Raw genomic sequence first — 21158 nt, forward strand, 5'->3', positions numbered from 1 at the left:
ATCCCTCCTGCCTCTCTGCAGAAGTTCATCTTCACTGCACGATGCATACCTTCACTTCTGATTGAAATTGCCATTACCGTCGAGGAAGTCCTGCTTCCCGCGTTGCTTTTGCATGCCTGTTCTGGTCCTCACTGGAGTGATCTTGCTCAGTTCACTAACCCCAAGAAAGTGGATGTTTTTCGGCCACATTATTGTGTTAAATCTTCCCATTAAAGGTCTGGTGAAAGTCAAGGCAGATGAAAGGGTACAACACCTGGTTTAGTTGGCTTGTTTGTCTTGAAGACTTCATCTTCAGTGACTGCAGTTCATGGTTCAGAACCTCAGATGTTTAAGTGAACTAGAGCAGTGAAGTAGGAAGCTTCTGTCCAGAGTAGAAATTTCCAATGTTAAAAGAAAACAAACCACAACCCTTTTCCCTGTTGATAGGTGCTATATGGCATGAAGAAGAGTGCATGCTGTTACCAACTTCATTTAAAAAAAAAAAAAAGGGTTGTCAGAGGTTTTTTTAACTTTTTATCATAGGCTGAATTAGCATTTTCTCTTTTGCTATGATTAATCTGCATAGATGTTTATTTGGAAATTGTTTTACAAAATAATACAGAGACTAGCAGAGTTTAAAATATTGCTACACCACCCCCACCCCATCCCCCCTGCAAAATGACAGCACTTAACATCAAAGTTAGAATTAAAATATAACCAGTGACAGGTGCATTCAATAGGCTCTGTCAGATGAGTAGAAGGAAATATATTCTTAAGATTACGTAACAAGAACTGCTTACGCAGTTCAGAAGTGATGGAAAACAGTCAAAAGTTACCACCTGAATAAAGAGCAGCATATTTAGGAAGACGTGCTTAAAATTTCTGAGAGGAAAATACAGGCAAGTTCTTGATTGTGAATGTGGTAATAGTGATAAATTTCATATGCTAGGAATTAGTTGAAAGATATTTACAGTATAGAAAGAGCAAGCTTGAAGTGTTTGAAAGATGGCTTTTAAACCTGGGGTTTCCTTCCTGTTCTCTATACCACGTGGAACAAGGATAGCAGCAATAAAACTTTCGTTGGCAGATAAGATTGTGGATAGGAAAGTTTGTTGGTTTGGTTTTGTTTTGTTGGTTTTGTTTTGTTTTGTTTTTTTAAAGCCTTAAATGAACCTGTCCTGTGGATCAAAGTAATCAAACAGTGTTGGTAATAACCTACAGGTAATTAATGCAGCTTATTCACAGCTGGTAATCTGAGGAAAGACAAGAAATTTTCCTACGCTTTCCAAATTTCCAATACAATTTTTAAGGGCAGATCAGCATCAGGCTCAAACATTCTAGTTAATATAAGTAGGCATCATTAAAACAATAGAATACTCTAAATCAGGTTTGGCAACAGTGTTGTGGTAAATAATTTGGCAGAGCATTATACTTTTTGTTACCTGAAGTGATCAGCTATTTCATTTTTGGTGCTGATCCCAGTGCAGCTGAAGCCAATAAAAAGCTTGCCATAGACTTTGATAGGGCCACAATCAAATGCTTCATGACTCACATTTTTGTGAACTGAGGTGAGGAAGTGCACTTCCATGTGGCACTCTGGTTTTGCTCTTCTACTAAATTCACAAAAACTCCAACACCCCACCCCCACCCCCCACTCCTCCCAAACTAGAAATACATAATGCTTATAATACTATTTATCAGAGGATTTGATAAATAGTAGGCTTTCTTATTTCACTGGAGCAAAAAACAGGTTACGTGATTTATTTTTCAGTTGACAGAGCCAGAGACCACTTTTCTGACCCTCAGCTATTTGCTCTAACTAATAAACTGGCCTGATTTATAGAAAGTTGCATGCTGTAAGTTTGTATGATGCTGAAAGGGCAACACAGAAAGTTTTTTTTTAAAATTGTTCAAGGCGACGGCTAGCAGCGTTTAGTGTGACATGTTTAAACCTGTTCTGAGAGAAACAGGATTTAAGTACTACATAATTTTTCCCAGCGTTTTGTTTAGACACTACTGCTTTCAGCTGTCATAGTAGATCTTTCCTAGGCCTTTCCTTCTGGCCTTTGAAAGGAAGTCTGGAAGTCAAAACACTGATGACTTACATCTGTACACAAATTAGATTAAACTTGCTCCTGCTTTGCTCCTCAAAAACTACCTCCTCCTCCTTCTCCTCCCACCTAAGGACACTTACATTTGCTGTTCTCTATATTCTAACAGCAACGGCATTTTCAAAGGAAACCGCATGTAAAATTTGGAAATGTGGCAACACTTCTGAATTCACAAGTCCCCATAGTCGACCTCTTCTTGTTTTTTTCCTCTGCTAACACTGATGAATCAGAAGTTCTAAAAAGAGACAAGATACAAGGTAAGAGTGTCTTGGGCCAGGAGTCAATGTATGAAAGAAAACCAAACTCAATCCAAACAACTGCCATTCAAGGGAATTTTCTCCCTTTACAAGGAGAGGTAGGTTTATATTCAACTACATTTTAAACTTTACTCCATATTTATGAGCAGAATGTGTCTTGCATATTGTCATGTTACATGCAACCAGTATTTGAATGTCAGTCGCTGCATATTTTGAGTATCTTCAGGGTCTAAAGTGCAGATTCTTTGAGTAAATTTGAAGCGCTATACCCTACCGAAGGTGCAGTTTCCTGCCCAAAGAGCTACAGCATTGATGTTTAACAGGTACATCTTCTTAAGGTTTTCTTATTAATTATGAAAGTCAAGATTTTTGCTTGCATTGCATGGAATCCTTTGCAAATCATTTGTAGGAATAGTAGAAGAATCAAATTTCAAGTGATTAAATAGGTTTCTGTACAATTTCTGTAGTTTATTTAAAACGTGACTTTGCCAGATGCATACGACACTGTAGTAACATTAAGAAATCTCTGAATTCTCATAAGCCCAGTGAAATCCCTTTCCTTGAAAGCATTCCTGTCAATCGCATTAAATTAGTCATTTTTGAGTGCCAGGAAAAATCTAGACAAGTGTGCTCTATGGCTCAAGATGCATATTACCCAATTTAAAAATTGTTAGCTAAATGAAAAAGAAATACGGGAGAAATGTTTTTGCAAGCTTGTAATTCCATAGCTTCATCATAACTCTGTATTCTGGTTATCAACAGTGACCTCACATTAATTCACTTAATTCAGTCTTACAGAACAGTAACCTCCGAGAACTTCAAAATGCTTTTACAAGTAGGGCAAAAGTGAACTGAAGCTATCCCAGCATGGGGATTCCCCCACCTCTGAACAAGAAAGAAGCTGCAAAGAGGTTTGTGACTTGTCAAAAGCCAAATCTGATGCTGAAGCTTTAGGAATTAAGAACACAGTCCAATGTGTACTGATACCAACTGGGTTGTATGTATTTTTCAAAGGGCAAGACCACCTTGTGTAGCATTTTCAATATACCCTCATTATATTCCAAGATTTGGAGCATTTTGTTCTTTACAAAAGCATTTACAGATTAAAAATCTCATAGCAATCCTCTGCATCTCACTCAATAGCACTGTAGGTTCTAGCATGTTAAAAAACAGAAAATTCAGGGAAATGTTACATGTAAATATTCAACCTTCATAATGTGCGTTTTAGGCACCAAATTAAAATACCATTTGCTGTTGTCAGCATTGGTTAAATGGGAGTGTGGGGGAATTTGTTGCTTCTTAAAAACCTTCATTGCCTGTGTCCAACATTACAGCTACTGTATTAGGAGGCAACAGCAGCCTGACATGTTGCCCGAGACCCTCTGGTAGGGCTTCCTGTGGCTATGGGAAGCCTTTTCCACCACGGTGCCATTTGACTAGGAGGTGAAGGGATAACAGTGTCGGCCTGTGACTTGCTCAGCAAGATCTGTAGGCCATATAATGCTGGGGGTTGATATTTTAACAAGATGTAAAATTAAGGGTGGCTACAAGCAGAGATACAGAATTGTGTTGATCCAGTTAACCAGCAACTCCCTGCAATTCTTGACTATTGCTCTGTGGATAATGGTTATTTATCTAATATGATGTTTCATTCTACTTAAAGGTATCATTTTGTCATCCCAGTAGGGCAATAGATACTTCTGCAAAGTGCTTCCGTGGGGTAGTTTGGCCTTTGATTCTAGAAGCTAAACGTCTCTTTCAACATTTAAATTTTTAAACTGAAAGAGAAACATTATCTGTGAAACCTGGGTACTTTTTTAACAAGGGACAAATCTCTAGTTACTTGCTTAACATCCCCCTGGCCCATAGTACTCTATTTGTTCAGCACTACATACCAGGTCAAAGGGAATATTAAAACCATTTGATAGAAGTATACTTTGTCTGAATGGGTAATGTGCCACGCAATTAACGGTTCTGTTTCATCCAAAATTATAATCACAAAAATACAACAAATTGAGTGGTGTGAACCAGCAATGTCTAAAACAAACCAGTGTAATCCAAAGGCAGTAATATATATACATTTGAAAGATCAAATCATGAAATAATTTTCATACTCGAATCTATTACTAGAATAGAAAATTCGCACAGCAATGAAGTGAATGTATCAAACAACAAAGCGGACTTCTTACGGTGGTTTAAAGTATTAATAGTCACAAAAAATGGTGTCAATAAAAACAATTAAAATACTGTTCCTTCTGAAGAAAAAAAAATATTAAACTATTAATGAAACATCAATAGTATGATGGGATGGCTCAAAGTGCATATGGAAGAGGGTGGCAGTACAAGACATGCTCTTTATGCAATTGCTCCTCTTAGCGCAATAACCTTGTGCAAAGAATAGTCCTGCAGCCTTTGCAACAGGTCACTTCTTTTCCCAAATGGGATTTTCAATTGTTCCTAGTTGTGCTAAAGATTTTTCACATTTTTGTAAACTGTCTTGCAATATGCAAGGTAGCACACACTTTTTAAAAAAAGTATGTTATGTTTCAGTAATGCTCCCTCACCCCAGCAGGAGGTTTGTGACTAAGGGCCAGGAAGTGACATAGACTTTTTAAACACCCGTGCCCCTTTTGGGGGCCCTGGGTAAGGGGGTGGTGGCACATAGTGTTGTCCATCTGAAGTAACTGCTTGCTCATAAGTTGGTAGTCCTGAATCATCAGTTCTGAGAGGAACTGGGTTTAAAGAAAATTCTTCATGCCTTCTGAAGATGCTAGATGAATTATGTCGTCTCCTACTTACGTAATCCAAGTACCTAAACAAAGTTAATAGCATTATAAGTGGCAGCTTCTGTTTTAAAAGGAAGAAGAATATAAAGTTTTAGTTGTTAAAAAAAAAAAACAAAACAAAACAAAAAAAAAACACTCAACCAATGCCCCCCGCCCAAAAACACCACCAAAACCTCAAAACAAATTAAAAAACACACACAAAAAAAAAATACCAAAAAACATTTGCCTTCAATGATCATAAAGACCAGAAGCCAAATACTGTCTCTAAGCCACAGGGTAAGAATAGCTCAGTAATGTGAAATTCATAGGGAAGAGAAAGCACAGAATCCTCTGGTATACCTTTCAAGTTTAGGATAAAGGAACAAGAAGGGGTAAGGAAGCATTTCCTCCAACCTACTTCATTTCACATCTGAGTTAGACTACATGCCATGAAGAGCATACACCCTACTTTAAAGAGGGAACAGAACACGTTAGACTTTCTACTGCAGGCCCCAACCTATTAAAATGATGCCATCTTTTTAGTAAGAATATTTTGGAACCAAGAACATGCACAAAAAACCCCCAAAGGTACGTCAGCCATGCAAGTGTTTTTTTATGTTTGGGTGTTATTAATTAACTGCAGCATAGCTACTGCTAGTGCTCACCTAACTGCTTCCAGGAAAGTAAGAACTAGAGCTCCCATTGGATTCTCTGAGAATACAGTTAGACCAACCCACGGTGATTTTTAAATTCCACTCTTAAGCAAGAGTTTGTCTTGGTGTTTGTTTTTTTTAAAGCAGTGAAATTCCTTACCCTGGTGGTTGCCTTGATTTGCATCTACTTTTGCAGCAGTAAAAGATAACCAGTACAATTATAACTAACAGTATTCCAGCAGCAACTAGACTGATGAGAAGTCCTGTAACATTAATCTTCTGTAGTGTCTCATCACCTGAAGATAAAACATTGGTTATTTTCATTATGTGTTCTTTCCATCTACATAGTATACAGTATACACTGTGAAATACTAATTTTGCTGTGCTATAAGGCTGTTCCTTTCCCACAAATGTCTAGCTTGTGGTGAGAAGCCATATCTGCGCAACACAACCCAAGAGTACCAGCTTAAAGCAAAAGTGAGTAGATATTCCCGTTTCTGTATATAAAACTGCTGAGATATCTGTCTTCTAATGCCTTCCAAATGTTATTTCATGTACTTGTGACCTTGATCAGGCTGTAGATCTTTCCTGAAGTCATACTGACCATTTTTTTTATAAAACATCTGGCATAAGACTACTCTGAACCTGAATCATTACTATTAAAGAAATGGGAAGGGGAGGGGCAGGCAGGACAAAGAAAACCAAACCACAGAATTACTGCAAAGTTTACCGCTTGTATAATAAAACAAGGAAATGGACAACAAAATTCATATTGTTTTTCCCTACAGACTTATAATGGATCCCGCTGTAAAACACTTCAGTGAGTATGTTTTATTGTATCAGATAATGCAATATACTTGCACAGTTCACAGTGAATTTCAGTAAAAAGATCAATTCTGATTTTGCTAACTGAATGCATGGTGTATTTTTAAGAATGTACTATTATAACAAACATAAAATATTGCAATATAAGAAAAGAATAAAAAGATGACTTACCTAGTTTTATTTTAGGGCCTTTAGTTGAATATTCTTTCCAAAAATCCATCTATAAAAACACAAAGGATCAGATTTATATGAGCTACACAATTGGCAGGTTTATTGGCAATTTTTTTAATACACTACTGTGGGCAAAATTTAACAATGGTATAAACAGAAGCAACTCCTGCTGAAGGATTTGTACTTGCTTATCCCACCGCGTTTTTCTCATATATTCAAGTCTGCATAAAAATTACAATTTCACAAAGGAAAGGGCCAGCTGGTGAAAGAGAAAAGTGCATTTAACTGTCCAACGTTACCTCATATTTCTGCCTGATTACAGTAGAAGTTAGCATATATTCTGACACTGAAAAAATGCTTACGATTAATCTTTGTAAATCCCTACAGAAGAGTATTAATGAGGCGAAGTCAAGTTCTTAAGAATCAGACACTTGCATGAACAGTATTTGAATTCATATCAGCTAGGAAAAATAATGGGATTCATTTAAGAGAAAAACCCTTATGTTGCATGACTGTTATGCATTAAATGTGTTTAGCTATATTTTCCACTTTTGCTACCCAGCAAAAGACTCCATCAAGATTCTGATTTAACACTTCCACCTTTTTCTTAGGAAAATGCTAGCAATGGCAAACTAACGTTTCCACCTTCAGAAGAGGAGTGTATTCCTTGCTCTTTCTGCAGGTTAGTGCAGAGCACACCTAGAATCACAAGGAGATTCTTGCTGCATGCAGCAAGAGCCAGTCTTCAGACAATCATCACCTTCCATTACTGGGCTGAAAGGTTTCTTCTGTATTTTTCTCTTTTCTATACAAGGTTTCTTCCAAGCTGTATATAGGTAGCAATTGAGAAGATAATGGTATAGGAATACCGAGCAACAGCCGAACTGCTGATTTGCTCCATACTCCTCTGCTGAAACACTTCTTTGGCGTGACACAAGGACACGATCAGTCAATTAATACATAGAGCATGTGGAACACATTTGAATTGGATGCTGAGAAGTTACTAAAAAAACCAATGAGATTCTGAAAACACATAGGTATATCCACAAGCGGTACGTCTGAAGTTTCATTTCTATTTGTTTGCAGAATTGGAGCCCTTACCTAAAGTCTTTAAGACAATAGTACATATTCAGGTGTATACACTGTGTATCTAAAGCAATAACCCCGTCTAATTGGGGCCGCTACTTTTACAGTAAGAAAACGAATCATTTTAAGTGCTGTTTTCAGAAGGGCTCCAGTATTTAGATACAGTAATGATTTAGTCAATAACCTCCTTCAGTATATTAAATTCAGTTTGAACAGCTACCGTTTTATCGGGGTCTTCAAAAATTTCTCTTGCTTCTTCATAATTGCACAGTTCTTCAAAGCATTCTCTTTCCAGGTTATCCGCTGTGAATGCTTCAAAATCAAATCTGTTATTCAGAAGATGCCGTCCAATGAATAAATTGGCCTCTTCTTCTGATGTGAACACTAATTAAAAAAATAAAGTTGATTTAAAACAAGTTAGGAAAGCTACATTTGGTATTTTTGAAGGATGGTTAATATCCTAAAGGAGCACGTTGAGACTCCTTCTTTCCCTAGCATCTGTCAGCTACATGTAGGAAAAAGAAACATCAAGGTCTCCTCCTAAAATCTCTTCTTCGCTGCTAACTTTTCTAACTACACAATATAAAATAAACATATTTTCCTTTCTCATAAAGCATTTCAGCTATTCCTTACACTGGCCAAGAGAATTTGATTCTCATGACAGCTGTTGTTCAAGTTGTGGTATTATCCCACTGGGATGTGGGCATCGTTTTTTTTACTGGAGCTCTTACAAACAAAGTAGTAGTCGCATAAAGCAGAAATGCAGTCAGATGCAAACCCAGCAAGACACTGACCTACTGGAGGAAGGAGGAGGTAAAGGGAGGGGAAAAAAGGAAAGAAAGAAAACAAAAACCAAAAAACTCCTCCTTCTAAAGAATCCTCAATATACATTTATCAATATTCTGGTATCTGTGAGTTCCCAATTTTGTTTATGGAATTTGGATTTTAAATCTTGGCAGCACAGTCCTATTCGTTTTACATTTATTGTCTTTTCACAATCGTGGTAGCAAGTTTAATGTAAAGGTTGGCGTATTGCCAAGTTTGTTTTAAATCAGTCCATGATAGGAGTTCTATTGACAACAGGCACTTCTGAAGACACTTCTTTCTTTTCTTCTTTTGTGCTTATTACAGGCTCCATGAGGCCTCATGGAGTACCTTGTGAGGTGAGATTCCAGAAGAGTTAGTGAAATTATAGAAGGCTTTGGAATACAGGAATGCATTTTCTCACCAGGCATTTTCCATAGTCAAGTTTTAGCCTGTTCTTCCTACAGCTTCTTTAAAAAGGAAAAAAAAAAAAAAATCTTTATATGACAGAACTAGTTTTCTGGCTTGGTTTTCAGTGAAAGCCTAATCTGTACGCCAAGAAATTCAGACTATTTCGTTAAGCAAAATGACTGACTAGAGGATTATTTTGGAAGTGTAATGCAGAAACAGCATTGTTACATACCAAGCCAGGCGGCTAAAAAAGGAGATGAGATTCAGAATAACGTTATTCAGCTACAAATTAGTTCTGTGTTCTTGTTAACTTGTTCGGTGAGATTATCACATCATTCAGGAATTTTTACCCTAATAGTTACTGTTAGATCTTGCAATGGTATCTCAAAATGGTTTGCTCTCTGAAAACTAAGAAAACTGCAGTGTAACTTGCATATTGGTTGTTTGTCTTTAATATTATAGTATACTGAAGGAATATTACAGGATATATTTATATAATTTATATAATATTACACTATATATTGAAGGAGCCACACGTGTGCACAGACATTTGTGTAGGAAGGGAAATCTGTTATTCTAAAGTAATTGTAAGAAAATCTAAGCTTAAAATATTTATGCTATATCTAAGAGTAACTGGAGAGGAGGACTCCATCCAAAAAGATCCCCCAAACCCACAAGTGGAAAGGGGGAAGAATTACATTAAAAAAAAAAATTACCAATATTTTGGTTGAGTGCAAATCGCCAGAATAACATGGATCTTCTGAAACAGAGATCTTCAGTTTTGCTCAGTAGTGTTTCACTCCATATCACGGAAGTAGCATTCACTATACTTCTGAATTAACTTAGATAATTGATGCATTTTAATTAACGTGGAATGCACAGGACCCCAAATTCCCAGAGACACGCTTCTTTTCTCTTTCAAAGAGTCTTTATCCATTTATCTGCACTTTTTTCGTTTTGTAGGACATGGTCGAAGCACACCTGTCTCCACCTCCAAATTACCTACAGCCTGGTGATTAAGATAGTATTTGGAGAATGAAACAGATGGATTTGAATTCTCTTCTATACATGAGGGAACTGAATGCTGTTCGGCACTCCTCAGGCCATGGTTCAAAATGGTAAATCCAGTTCTAGGATGCCTAGCATTTAGTTAAAAATGCATCCACACAATGTCCTGAATAAAGTAACTCTGCTGGTAAAAGGTGTTCAGAAAATGCTGAAGGGGTAACCTCTCCATGCAGGTACCCCATACTCTTGGCAAGTGTTCTACTTGCTAAGTCACTGGATAAAGATTTGGGCCCCTCTCTTTCCAACTCCTTCTTTAAAGGAGCGATCTGGGCCTGTTGTCAGGAGAGGGTTCTACGCTGTGAACTCCCAGGAAGGAGGCAGCCTGGCAGCCCAACATTTTATGCCCCAGAGCAATTTGGATTTTAATGAATAACCCGTCTCAAGCATTTTTCTGCTAGCCGTATTTTCTGCTCGACATAGTGCCCTGAAGAGGCCTCCTGCTCAATATGATGACTTTTAAAAGTCTGCCTTAAGGTTTCAGCACTCCTCACTCACCGCCGAGACTGGACAGCTAAGTTACAAATTCCTTTTTGAAGCCCTGATGCTTAAATGTGAAGTATCACACGGCCTAGCATCGTAGTGCTTGAGTCCTTTTTGCGAACTTCATTTGTTTTTACCTCAATTCCTCTCCACTTCCCTCCCTCCAAAGTGAAGAACTGTGATAGCAGCACTATGTTTATCTTTCAAGGTGTTGCAAGGAGATACGGTATGGTGGAAAAAATACCAATCTCAAAAAACAAACAAATACACCCTTTCAAATACAGGGCAGTTTTAGATATACAAATAAAACTGTCATGTGCTCAAATAGTACCAAAGCAGTACTGTCTTAATACAGATTCCAAACTTTTGGAATTTTGATGTTACTTTTAGGATTGTGGTTGCATCAATGACAATAATCCTAGAGACCTAAAGAAAGCGCAGTTGCCCCAATCTGCAGTTGCTACTGGATCTGATAAATACTTAATATTGATACCCAAGTCAATTATGAATCATTTCAGCAAAAGATATTCAAATATTCTAAAATTAAGCACGAAAGCTTAATTTTTTTAATTAAGTAAAGAAAAAAAACCAAAAACACCAAACCAAAACTATTTACATACATAAAAAGATTTCTCAGCAGAAGCAAAGTTAGATACATTTTTATTTTGGAAAGCACAAAATCGCATTAAAAGTAAGTTACCGTCTTTCCATTCAGGTTGCTTCAAGTTATTTAATCTCCCTGCGCAGTGAGGAAACGCAAACACCGTCACATGTAGTTGACACAGCAGTACCAAAAACACGAACATGGCGTGGTATCTGTCAGACAGAAACTAACGTGAGTTAAAAAAAAAAACAAATGACAGCGCAATCTTCCGAAGTGTCAGTGATGAACCTCGAATGAAGTCATCTAACGCAAGCACCTACATGCAGTGGAGGCCAATGGGTCGCTAGAAGAAAAACACCCATCCAAACTGGTCTTGCGTGCGTTCGCGTTGCATAACCCGCGCGCCCGTCGGCGGGCGGCTCTCGCCCCAGCCGGGCGATGGCCTGCGCGCTCCCTCCCGGGCAGCGGCCGAGCGGAGCGGCAGCCGGGCCAGCGGGCGCGTTAAGGGGCAGATGTCACACCCCAGGTGCTGCAGGTGCGCTCCGAAACGTCGCATCGCTGCCGTTGCGCTGCCAGAGCGGCCGCGGCAGGTTATAACCGCTACCGACGTCAGCAGACGTACAGAAACCGCCTTGTCGGGAGAAGGCCGTTGCCAACCCCCTCGGGCCCAACGCGCCAGAGCGGAGGCCGCCCTCTCCCACCTGGGACGACCGCAGAACGTAAGAACGAAATCGGACCTGAGCTCTTCCGAGAGGCGCCCGACACCGAGAAAAACCCGACCGCCGCCCGAAGCGGAGCCGTGCGGCGACCACCCGAGGGCAGCTGCGACGGCGGGGAACAGCTTCCCCCAACGGCTGCCTCGGGCCCACCGCGGCCGCCCGTAGCCGAGGCAGACCGCTCTGCCGCCCCGGGACCCCCGCGGCCGGAGCGCGTCGAGTCGGGCAGGCACCGGGGGGGCGGGAGGCGCCGGCCAGGACGGGGCCCCGCTCCCGCCTGGCGCGGAGAAGGGGCGCCCCGTCCCGCTTCCCTACCTGCTCCGGCGGCGACCTGAGGAGGGCGGCTGGCGGGGCAGCGTCTCTCGGGGCTGCCGCTGCTGCCGAGGCGCTTCCTGGAAAGGGCGCGGCGGAGTCTCGGGGCTGTACCGGGGCTGTACCGGGGCTGTACCAGGGCCGCCCGCCCTGCCCGGGGCCCGCGCCTCCGCGGGCGGGGGCCTCCCCGGGGCGGGGGCGGAAACGGCCCTCGGGCCTGAGGGAGAAGAGGGGCGGCCGGAGGCGGCGGGACGGCCGGGGCTTTCCGTCGGGCCGGGGCCGGAGAGATGGCCGGGGCTTTCCCTCGGCCCGGGCCTCGCTTCCAGAAAGCTGGCTGTGTCTCCTCAGGTCGCCCCCGGCATCCCTCTGAGGACAAGGTAGCGGTCCTTTTGCCTTCTGTGAACACCTCTTACTGTTAAAGCGGACTTTTTTTTTCCCCCCTGGGTTAATCGTTATGCTGAAAACCTGCTTTGGCTTTTTACTCCCCAAAAGTAAAGCACGGTGTCTGCTGAGCAAGAGCTGTGGAGAGGGTGTGCCTCACTAATGGTGGTGAGGCAGCATACCTTGTACTAGCTGCTTATCCACAATTAATTACTTGCCTAACAGCAAGCTAGAGTTTTTTGTATCCACCAGGCTTTTCTCTCCAGGCAGCTAACCACGAGGGAAAAAGGACCAGCATAAGTTTTGCACATGTGAAAATAAGAGTATGTTCCGAAACCACGTGTGGTGTTTGGCAAGGGCAAGAAGTAGCACTTGGAAAACCTTTTAAAAGGTAAGGTTGAGAATGCATTTCACACAGTGTGCTGGTAACGTTAAATACGTGAAGAATTTTAGGATGGGATGGGTTAAAAATTGTACGCCAAAGAAACTCTTGAGACGAGGGTGAAATGATTTTGCTACTAGGAAATCCAGGCACTGAGAGCGACTTGTATCTGTGCTAGCATATCTCTTGTAGTGACTCTGGATTGTGTTATTTATTTAATTTCTGGAGTGCCTTGTGTATACCAAGGCAGGAAAGAGTAGAATAAGGGTATTGGATAACGCTGGTGGAAGCGATCAGATATTCCCTGGAGAAAAACAGAAACTTCTGATGTGTGAAATAAGGAGAACTGTTTGGAGGAACGATAACTGTAGTTAAATATTTACTTTATGACATAAGGACTGTTGTGGTTTAACCCCAGCTGGCAGCTAAGCACCGCTCAGCTGCTTGCTCGCTTCCCCCTGCCCCCCCTGGTGGGATGGGGGAAAGAATTGGAAGGGTGAAAGTGAGAAAACTCAGGGACTGAGATAAAGACAGTAAAGCAAAGGCCGTGCACGCAAGCAGAGCAAACCAAGGAATTCATTCACTCCTTCCCATCGGCAGGCAGGTGTTCAGCCATCCCCAGGAAAGCAGGGCTCCATCACGTGTAACAGTCACTTGGGAAGACAAATGCCATCACTCCAAATGTCCCCTACTTCTTCCCCCTAGTTTATATGCTGATCATGACGTCATATGGTACGGAATATCCCTTTGGTCAGTTGGGGTCAGCTGTCCCGGCTGTGTCCTCTTCCACCTTCTTGTGCAGCCCCAGCCTGCTCGCTGGTGGGGTGGGGTGAGAAGCAGAAAAGGCCTTGACTCTGTGCAAGCACTGCTCAGCAATAACAAAAACATCCCTGAATTATCAACACTGTTTTCAGCACAAATCTTAAAACATAGCCCCACACTAGCTACTATGAAGAAAATTAACCCTATCCCAGCCAAAACCAGCACAAACACACTGCAGTTAAGAGGTACTTCATGAATATGTAACTTAAAAGCTGCAGTGGCTCTAATGCTTTTTAGACATGGATTCTTAAAAATTCAACTTATTTCCACTGGTGAGTAGAAGCCAACTTTAATTGGGTGAGGTGCTTATTTTAGGTGCTTTTATCCAAGCAGATGTGATAGTTGTTGGGGTTGATAATAGATCAAATTTTTACTGTTTTTCATGATTACTGATTTTACAGACAGTGGTGTTACACTATGCAGGAAAAAAATACAGGTTAATTTGCTGTTCTTCTCATGTTGATTACTGTTTCTAGAAAGTGGTCTAGCACATTAGAGCCAGATAAAGAACAAAGTGAATTTCATTGAATTTGAGGAAGCAATCGGTGAGAGTTTTCAGGTTTTTAGTCCAAATGAGAGAATGCTACATGTGTGAGGTAAAGCCAGTGCAGGTCTGCTGATAAGTTATTCTTTGCTATGGTCTAAAACCTGGTTCTAAAAATATTTGTAGACTAGACAGAAGCAAAGATTTTTCTGAAAACATTAAGGTCAGTGATGCCAAGCTGCCTAAATAGTCTTTCTGCCTAAGAAAATATGCAGAGAATTTAGGTAAGCAGTCTCTCTACAAAGAGAGGTCCAGTGAGGAGTGCTGGTATGACTTCTTTTGGCTCTCTTTACTTTGTGGATGCCAAAACACTACTTTGTTTCCAACAGAATAGTTTTAGTGACTGCATCTCAAGTGTATATACAGTTCTTGACACTTATAACAAAGGCAAAATATTTCACAATGGATGCCAAACTCTTTAATGCTTGGCAAGTGTTTCTTCTCAGGGACATAATCTACGTTATCCTAGGCAGGTAAGCAGGCAATCACTTAACATCTGCTTTAGCTCAGGAAAAACACAGATGAACAATTTGGCTATGGAGAATCTGTTGGATAAATGATATTGTAGATCCCTTAAATCATTGAGGTGGCTCACAAAGACCAGGTGATGTGCTCCATGGCTATTGTGGCACCTGTAACTGCTGCCATTACTGAAGGGGAAGTTCATATGAGTAAGAAGGAAATAGACAAGTTAGGATCAAAGGTCTGGGCATTGGTCTTCTGTTCTAAATATTCACAGCATTCTTATGATGCCATTGTCATCTGACTTATGGGTGTGCAGGCTAGTAATGTGTACAGTGGCAAGAATGATAAACATAGTCTTATGTTGCCCCATTCATGCAAAGTTTTTGTTGTACATTGGAAAAGGCTACTGAGTCTTGACTCAAGACCAAGAATTTGAGAATGCTTTCTATAAAGGTGGTGGTGGTGGGGGTTGTTTGATTGTTTTCCTTCTGGAGATTGTATAGTTGGATATGAAGAGTCTTCTGGAGTTTCCTTGCTTCTTGATCTTGGGGACCATTTTTTTTATTAAAAAAAAAAAAAAAAAGTCCTGGGAGAGGGGAATAATGTGGTGTTTTCATTGAAGCTGAGACAGAAGGAGTTTGTGTGACATGGAGGATTGCAGGGCCCTCAACCTTCTCCATGAATGCATGAGGCAATTAAAACAGCAATGCTGGTAAAAGCCTATCAAACTTTAAATTTTGATAAATGTTTGGCCCCCATTGGATGGGGCTCCACTCTGTACTGTTTTAATTATAGAGTGGATCATAGATTTTCTTACCTAAGGAAGAGAATTTTTGGTGGTGGTTTCTTTGATTATTTCACCATTGACTTGTTTCCTCAGGTAGTTGAGATCTTGTCTGCTATGTAATTTTTATCCAGACTTCCTCTTGTTCTGCTTCTTTAAGTTCCCCTAATAGGGGGCGATAGAATTGAGGTTTGTTTTTACTTCTCTATGCATTAATGTTAAATTGTTTCTCTGGGCAAAGAATGCATCTTATTTTATCTTTGCAAATTATGGTTAACATATTAGCAAAGATGCTGTGTGGACTCATTTGGATTTTTTTTTTTTTAACAATCTACTAATCAAGCCATAAATTATCTAAAGAAGTGAAGAACTTGTTCTGCTTCTTCCTCTGGGTTGCATTTTGCAACTTTATTGTTGGCAGTTTTGAAAGAGAAGAACTATTCCAGTGGCATGGATTAAACAGGTAGGTTGAATCATGATGTGTGAATGCTTTTGAGACAGTCTTGCTTTTGTTCAATGTAAACTTTGTGTATTTAATTCCTATACTCTGTGTGTCTATAATTAAGATGTTATTTGTTTGACCAACCAAACAAGAAACAACTGTTAACTTCCTGCTGAGGAGATCAGCTGTAATTTCCCCCCCATTGTTTGTTTAGTTAACTTGTATTCCACTTTTTCTTCTTCTCTTACAATGAGAATAATGAGAATAATCTCATTATAATAATTCAACAGAATTTTATTAACAGAAATTAAGGTGGAGCCCATGAAAAGGAAGTGATTGAGGAACTTCTGCAAAGATTAATCACTGTTGAGCATGTAGGGCTTTTTCTGTCTTTGGTGTGTAACTTGGGGAATAATTTTGTGTTTGGATTTTTTGAACCTGGGAAACGAACGCAAAAAATATTCCAAGCTTTTAAATAAATAATATTTTCAGGTTGAAAATAATTTGTAAGTTCTAACTGATTATTTAGCACTATCCTGTTAAAGCTCATTGTTTTTCAAGGATTACAAAGGTAGTTTGGCCCTCTGCATTAATGGATTTTAATTTTCTTTTTTTTTTTTTTGTTAATTTTATACAACAAGGCATTTTTTTGGTAATCAAGACTGTCAAAGAGTTACAGATCTTACTAAACAGAAATTGGTGGCATTCACTTGGGAATTAGTGGTAGAGGTTAGAGTTTGGGTTTATAGTAACTGCAGTGCAATTTCAGAAATAATTGTCTTCTGATTTAGTTCTTAAATTTTTCTTTAAGAAAAGAATAATACAGTAACTCACACGAAAGATGGTAAAAGTTGCAGAGTCGCCTGTTTAAGTTTAAAAAATAAAAAATATGAAATTAAAATAACCTGTGTCTATATTGATATAGTTTTGGACAGGATTACTTATTTGTGCAGGGAGACAGAGGCCTCGTAAAATAGCATGAACTTTTAATTGTCATTGAATGAGGGACGAGAAATTATATTCCCTGTTTAATGCATTTGAGGTACTTGAGGAAAATTAAGTCGTAGGAGGCTCTGTTACGAAGTTTCTTACTCTCTTGAGCCTTTAGGCCAAAAGTGCATGAAGGACTTGACGCTTCTAAAGGACTGACAAATCTAACTCTCCTTATGTTATCAGCTGTTGGAGTCCACTGTGGTATTCTTGTGTTCAGTCCAGAGCTTACATTTGGCCAAAGCATGCTGCTCGCTAAGGCATCTAGTCTTGATCTGAAGATAACCAGGAGATGGGAAGTTCACTATTGCCATCAGTACTTTTTTTTCCAATGCTTAAATGTCCAAGTTCTCTAGAAAAATGTTTATGACTTATTTTTTTCAGTAAGGAAGACATTAGATAAAATGATTATACTACTTATGCGATAGATGGCTAAATAAAAATACTATTGGCATAAGCTCACTTTGGGGTGGTTCACTTTGCATAAAAGAGTACTAAAGAATGTAAATAAAAGAATATAATGATGCAATGGTGGAAGTACACCATATGAAATACATTTACAATACAAACAGATATAAAAAAATGGAGCGCAAAGGAAGTAAAGTGAGTAACTTCGAGGTGCTTTGTAAATTCCTCCAAGTACCAACACGCACATGAAGATATCTAGACACTGCAAGGTGCTTTGCCTCATTCTTGAAACTAAGTGGATGGTGCTTTTAAAAACCACAGTTTCTTGTTAGAGCAATCAAAAAAACCCATTTTTTGATGCATATACCTATATGTATGAAAGCATAGACACTTAGGGACACATTTCAACCTGCAAGAACATAGATACAAAAATAATATAGTCAGAGTAGGAAGAAATGAAGACTAAACAATATGTTATTTAACTAATACTACAAAAATTACTCTAGAAAAACTGTTTTCAGATATTTTTTCTATAGACAGCTTTATTATACTGGGTTTATATGATCAATTTTTTCAATATTTTTATAATATTAGAAAATGAAACAAACAAACAAAATAGCCATGTGCTACCAAACTGCTTTGAAAATGTCTGTTTCGGATTAATTTAGAGAATTCTTTCAACCAAAAAGTATGCGTATATATTTATCAATTTAATAAAGATATATTCAATTAATTTTGAAAACCAGAGTAGAAAATTAATTTCCCTCCCACAGTCTTAATGAAGAAATAAAGGAACTAATTTCCCATTGCTGTTAGAGGGGTAATCCACTCCTTCACATATTAAGAAATTAATGTAACACATCCAGTCAGCCAAAGAGTCTCTGATTCTTCCCCCCCCAATCTCTTACACCAGCTTATTTTGTATAATACAATTATGAAGAACAAAATTGAAAGAGACTTAAGTCTTTTTATGTCTTTCAGATGTCAGTATGTGCTAATTTTAGGTCTGATGCTGTTCCGAATAAAATCATCTGTTGAATTTGATAGTACTTGCTAGTTTTGGTTTTCTTTTAACAACAACAAAAAAATATTGTATGTTTAAAAAAAAAAAAAACAACCAACTAAATACCACGCATCCTTTTTAAAAAATGCCAGAAAAATGTTAAGGAAGAATTGTGACTGACTTTATAGACCTTCGTAGCATTTGTGGTTTTTTTATGTGGTCAAAAGGTCATTCTATTTATTTGAGCTAAGTACAGAAGAAAGATATTTTCTTTGATTTAAAAATTGTTTTGAATCTGATAGCATTTTTTTTTATGCTACGAATAGATTTGAGCAGAGTTTTATAACTGAAAAAACAGGTCAACAAGTTATTTTTAAGGTATTGGAAATGGGTATTTGTGAGATGTTCAGAATTACAGTGCTAGAAATTATTTTCTTGTCTTAAGACAGACTTTATTTTACATGCATAAGCAGCTTGGTGTTTGGTTTTTTTTTTCTTTAAACAGCGCTCCCTGCACAAGTGAGGCACTAGCTGACAGTACGCTCAGTGTGAGTGCAGTTTGTCCTTAACCTAAGGAAGAAAACTATGAGATTGTGTTAATGTTACTTTAAGGAGGCAGTTCAGATTAAAAAAAAAGGAGGGGGGGAGGAATTTCAGATTAAGGTTTTGAAACTTGTTACTTGTAGCAGACATTTTTGGGGTTTAATCTTTTTTTGATGGTGAGTGTTCAGCAAAGTCGTTGATAGTGTACATAACTTTAACTTGTCAATAGCGTCATTGATAGCAAAAAGCTAAAGGGTAAGTATATATTTAATTCGCTTCTCGATCAGGACTGCTTCTGCAACAGGCAGAACAACTGAGCTTTATTAGGCATCACTGGTTGGTTGGTTTGTGTGAATGTGGCATAATTCAGAAAATGGGGAGATATGCAGAGCAAGAAGCAATGAAAATACAGCTGCTCTAAGGACAAAGGATCAAACACAAAGCTTTTTTGAAAGACTTGAGACCATAGAATCTGAAAGGATTTAAAAATCAGAAGTAGGAGGCCAAAAACTTTTTTTTTTTTTTTTTTTTTTTTTTTTTGGTATGCAGGGACAATGGAAAGAAATTAATTTCCCTCCTTCATCTCCCTCTTCCCACCCCTTGGTTTGAGCAAAAGTAACAAAAATAGTGTAGGAATACCTACAGACCCATTTAATGTGGGAGGAAGAGCAGTGGAACTCTGGTGCTGAGCTCTATTCGTCTTTTACCTTCCAACTGTGGCCTTGACAGAACAAATCTCATGTTACTGGTGACAGTCCAAATTATGTCTCCGTCTAATACATCTAGATTACATATTTCAAAACTTCTGCGAAAGAATGCTTTCTGAGTTGTACTTTGGAAAATATTACATTTCCAGGTATCATTGTTTCAAATAAATATTTTAGTTTTTGCCAAGTAAATTGTAGGATTACGGGGCGGGGGGGACGGGGGGGACACACAATTCATTCCACAGTGACTATGTTATGTTTCCATAAAATTTGATTTATGTATAACATTGAATATACATAACTATTTGCTGTGAATTTTATTGAAAGACACTTGCACTATACAGTTTACAGAAATGATGCTTTCATGGAAGTTCATTCTGCTGTTGAAGACGGTAATCTAGGTGAAATGCAAACAATCATGAGTCAAAAACAAAGAATTTTTTTATACATTTGTATTTGAATTTTAGCATAGAGAGGAAAATAAGTAAAAAGGGTCCCTATATCAGCTTCAAATTTATGTTTTCTTTTCTTTTAAGATAGGACATATATTTCTACAAATCACTTAGATCGTTCTATTCCCCTTGTCCAGGAAATTAAGTAGTTACTGGAAACCTATTTATTTCACATGTTCATTATCCCATTTCTTTTTGCCTCTTTCAAGTCTGATCAAGCAAAAGTAATGGACCCTAATAACCCGTTATTAGATGACTTCAGCTTGCATTCCATGTTAAAAGTAAGTCCTTGATAAATAAGTTCCTGCATACCTTTTCATTATAGTGCTCGTTTTCACATTATGCTCCTATTATGCTTTGCCTGAGTTGTAAGAGCAAGAAAGGGGATACAAAGTCATACATCTAGGTCTTCTTCCATGCAGCAGTTCAGCATTGATTTATTAATGATATGCAGATAATTATAGAAATGAATGTTAAGTTTTGCAGAGAACTACTGAATTGGTAAAGTCATAAACTGACACTATGGTTACTACATAAGTAATGAATAACAGCATACAATTTTAAAGCTGTTCTTCATTAAACCATTTAAAATGTTGTGGTGGTTCTTTAAATAGTGCTGTTATAAAAAAAATTTGCTGGATATAGTATTTTCAGTTTTAATTCTCTTACCATTTTCTATGAAAATTGCAAAGAAGAGTTGGACAAAACATTTTGTATTAGCTGATCTTTAAATAATCCAGTTGTATTTAACATGCTGTGCTGCTTGTGTTACCTGGCTCTTTTTGTGTTGGAGTCAGGGGGAGTGAGCGGGATCGAGTTCTAAATACATAAGATTTTGCAGCTGAAGGTCAAACTAAGTATCTGTGTGAAATAAAAGGTCAGTTTCATTGAAAAGTGAAAATCCACTGGCAGATCTTCCTGAACAGATAATATATTCCAGCTGTTTTATTTCCACTCGTCATCCAGTAATACTGAAAACAGACATGGAGACCT

At 38.7% G+C, this 21158-nt stretch overlaps 1 protein-coding gene across 1 annotated transcript; it reads right to left on the reverse strand.

Annotated features, from left to right (window-relative positions):
• Nucleotides 1-4858: 4858 nt before the first annotated feature.
• PRRG4 (proline rich and Gla domain 4) lies at nt 4859-12317 on the reverse strand. Its single transcript, XM_082317364.1, has 6 exons — nt 12246-12317; nt 11311-11426; nt 8068-8231; nt 6762-6810; nt 5926-6061; nt 4859-5159 (listed from the first exon to the last, which is right to left on the reverse strand). Exons 2-6 carry the CDS (start codon nt 11414-11416, stop codon nt 4931-4933), a joined length of 684 nt encoding a protein of 227 aa, XP_082173490.1. The 5' UTR covers nt 11417-11426; nt 12246-12317; the 3' UTR covers nt 4859-4930.
• Between the last annotated feature and the right edge of the window lie 8841 nt (nt 12318-21158).

Source organism: Platalea leucorodia, assembly GCF_965183815.1.
Source record: "Platalea leucorodia genome assembly, chromosome: 7".
NCBI lineage: Eukaryota > Metazoa > Chordata > Aves > Pelecaniformes > Threskiornithidae > Platalea > Platalea leucorodia.